We start from the raw sequence: 3,006 nt of genomic DNA, 5'->3' as shown, positions 1-3,006 counted from the left end.
CTCTCTAACTCAGACACCCTCGCCTCCAGAGCTATAAATAAACTACATTTAATACAGATACCTTTATCAGTAAAGGAGGACGAGGAGGAACTAGACATCTGGCACACAGAACAAGAGAGAGCAGGAGAGGGAGAGAAGCCATCGTAGGAGAAGCTAACTGCTAAGTTAGCCTGAGAGTACGTAGTTTAACGCAAACAAAAGATCTATAGATAGCTAGCAGGAGTGCTTGGTGATTATTTCGATTAGTCAAAGTGTGCAGTGAATGGAGACAAATGTAAGAAAATACACAGGATAAACAATTTAGCTTTAGCTCTATTGATCGGTAAGGTAGTACCGAGACACTAAAGGAAGTGATGCAATACGCTTACCGTAGTACGTCAGGACGTCAGTGACAGTCACAAACGTTTTCCATAATGTATATGTGTCGTAAGCTTTACAAAAGTGTTTCACATTTTGTAACTACGAAGGAAAACCATCCAGAGAAGACACACAAGTCAGGACAGTGTGTGACCTGCGGTGTAAAAGCACTCTGAGTCATCAGACGGTTAGAAAAGCATAACAAAAGCTCCAGTTTTCCATGTGTGACTGTATATTTGATTTGATTTCTTAGCTCAAGGATCATCGGCAGACCTTTAGTCCAGGATGCAGATCGCGCTGAGTTTGTGTGCGTTCCTCTCACTCTTCTTTTCTGCTCAAACTACAGTTGTGGAAAACTTTCATGTTGGTTTCTTCAGTTTCTTTAAAACTTTCTGGGACATGTGTAGTTACAAGGTTCACTCGGGGTTCTGTGTTATGTGATTATTTTCATTCCAGGATGTACCAGAATGCATGGCGTACTTCTACAAAGAGAAGGTGCCTGAGTGGGGGGCTTCTACACCCGGTGTTGTAAGAATCTGTCAGCGCTATGTCAACAGGTAAAGACAAAAGGGTCTGAACATGGTTTATAAATGTCTTTGGGTACAATTGGCTATATTAAAGAAAAAGTCACATTCAAAGCATATAAGGATTTCACTGAACTATGGGAAGACCTGATTATCAGTTGTTTCAGACATATTCCGGTCAAGTAGCAAAACATCACTCACTAATCTGGTTATTTAAGTTCTTACATGAACATCCTCACTCTTGAGAAGTTGCCGAGTCATTTTAAGGCCGTTTCACCCACAGCACCAAGTCCAAGACTTTCAGCAAGTTCAGACAGAGACTACAGGGCTGCAGCAGATCCACCAGAGCAGCTTCAAGAGGCAAAATAATGTTTGCAGCTTCTTCTGTGAAAACGGCAACATCCTGGAACTTACAGCAAACTTCAGCACTTTTAAGAGAGCTACTAAATCCTGCTTATTTCAGCAACACTATTAATCTCATGTCAAACTGTTTGTGGTTATGTCACTTCTGAATATGTTTCACATGACTGTTTTCATCTTTTCTTCACACTGAAGCTCTTCAAGGGACGGGGGATGCAAATTAGCTCTCACTATAATCACCATGATACTTGCATTGGCTGAGTTTGTCAATTTATTTTGTATTCGTCCCTTTCTATCAAATAACCCTGAAAAAAAAGGACTCAAAATGAATCATGAATTTTAAGAGCAGCTGTGTTGCAGCATGTCTCCACTGCTTAACAACAAACGACCAAAGTGAATCTTTGCACCACTAGTTACCACTTTGCCACACTGTACGACACCATCCATCGTATCGCTGTCTACTCCGCTTATCAGTTCCAGCCCACTAATAAAGGAGGCAGACACAAAAAGTGGATGGTGGAGCCTCAGGTTGGTTTTTATAGTTTATACTGATTATGTGTATCGACACTATGTGATCCAAATCATCAGCTAGTATGAAAAGTTCACTGACGCCTGTAAAAATAAATCAACCATTCAGAGTTTGTGTCTTATAGCTTGTAAACAGAGACTGGTCAGCAAAGATGATGACAAGCTACATGCTGAAAAGAAAACACCCTTGGGTCTACCAAGGAGAGAAACAGGCTCTGGATGAGGACTACAAAGGCTCTGGCTACGATCGAGGTCACCTCAACCCCAACGGACACCATGACAAAGGTAGTTAAAAGTTGGTGTTGTTTCAGTGTGAGGTCAGCAGGTGGCAGTAGCAGCATAGTGCACACCTCTATTAACCAGCGCTCTCACAAAAAGGCTTCCTTTGTCCAGTAGCAGGGCCCCTTGAAAGAGTTGTCACCATACTGCTTTGATGTAATATAGCAGTAGTACTAGTTCTTGCATATTACTGTTTTTCTCTCTTTCAGAGAGCCGAGTCGCCACTTTCACGCTGACCAACGTGGTTCCTCAGAACCCAAAGCTGAACCAGAACTCCTGGAATGAGTATGAGTCCAAGCTCACCGTCCTCTTCAAAAAACAATGCTCCAAGGCCTACGTGCTGGTTGGCGCCATTCCCTCAGCAAACAACTGGATCATTAAAAACAATGTGAAGCGGGTCAACATCCCCGACTACCTGTGGAATGCCTACTGCTGTGTGGACAACAACGACAGACCCGTTCAGAGCGGAGCGGCGAGGGCCAGGAACACGGAGGAGAACAAGGTGGAGGAGATGTCTTTGGAGGAAGTGGGAGAATTCCTCCAGCAGTTCTCCAATCAACCAGTAGGGGAGCTGTTTCACAACAACTGCAAGGCATAAAGAGATAATAAAAAGATGTGAAGATGAAGAACTAATAATCAGTGTCATTACTCTTAAATGTCACATCAGATTTGATAACTTTGGAATCATAGATTAACAGAAGTCCTTCTTTTTAAAGTGACACCAGCCAAATGAACTCAAGGTTTTAAACTGAAAGCAGAAAAGATTAAATCACATCAGTAAGGTAGTGGTTTATCCTTTTCTTATTGGATTCATGCTGCTTTTTTTTTTTAATCAGGTATCGATAATAAAAGTTAGTCAAAACAAAACAAGAAGAGGCGTTACGTCTTGATGGTCAATCCTTGAAACTGCGGATTTTTGCAAACGATTTATATTTTCTATATATTTGTATTTCTTTAG

The 3,006-nt window shown here is 41.6% G+C and overlaps 1 protein-coding gene across 1 annotated transcript; it reads left to right on the top strand.

The window, feature by feature from the left end:
- Positions 1 to 828: 828 nt before the first annotated feature.
- LOC306829922 (endonuclease domain-containing 1 protein-like) lies at positions 829 to 2,651 on the top strand (the record flags this gene model as incomplete). The annotated part of the gene is made up of 4 exons (XM_079353140.1): positions 829 to 914; positions 1,655 to 1,769; positions 1,895 to 2,054; positions 2,258 to 2,651. The coding sequence occupies 4 exons, from the start codon at positions 829 to 831 to the stop codon at positions 2,644 to 2,646; spliced, it is 750 nt and encodes a 249-aa protein (XP_079209266.1). The 3' UTR covers positions 2,647 to 2,651.
- Between the last annotated feature and the right edge of the window lie 355 nt (positions 2,652 to 3,006).

The sequence above is a fragment of the Symphodus melops genome (genome assembly GCF_947650265.1).
Source record: "Symphodus melops genome assembly, chromosome: 10".
Lineage (NCBI taxonomy): Eukaryota > Metazoa > Chordata > Actinopteri > Labriformes > Labridae > Symphodus > Symphodus melops.
The sequence above is the reverse complement of the archived record's forward strand: the minus strand, read 5'-3'. Positions and strand labels throughout refer to the sequence as shown.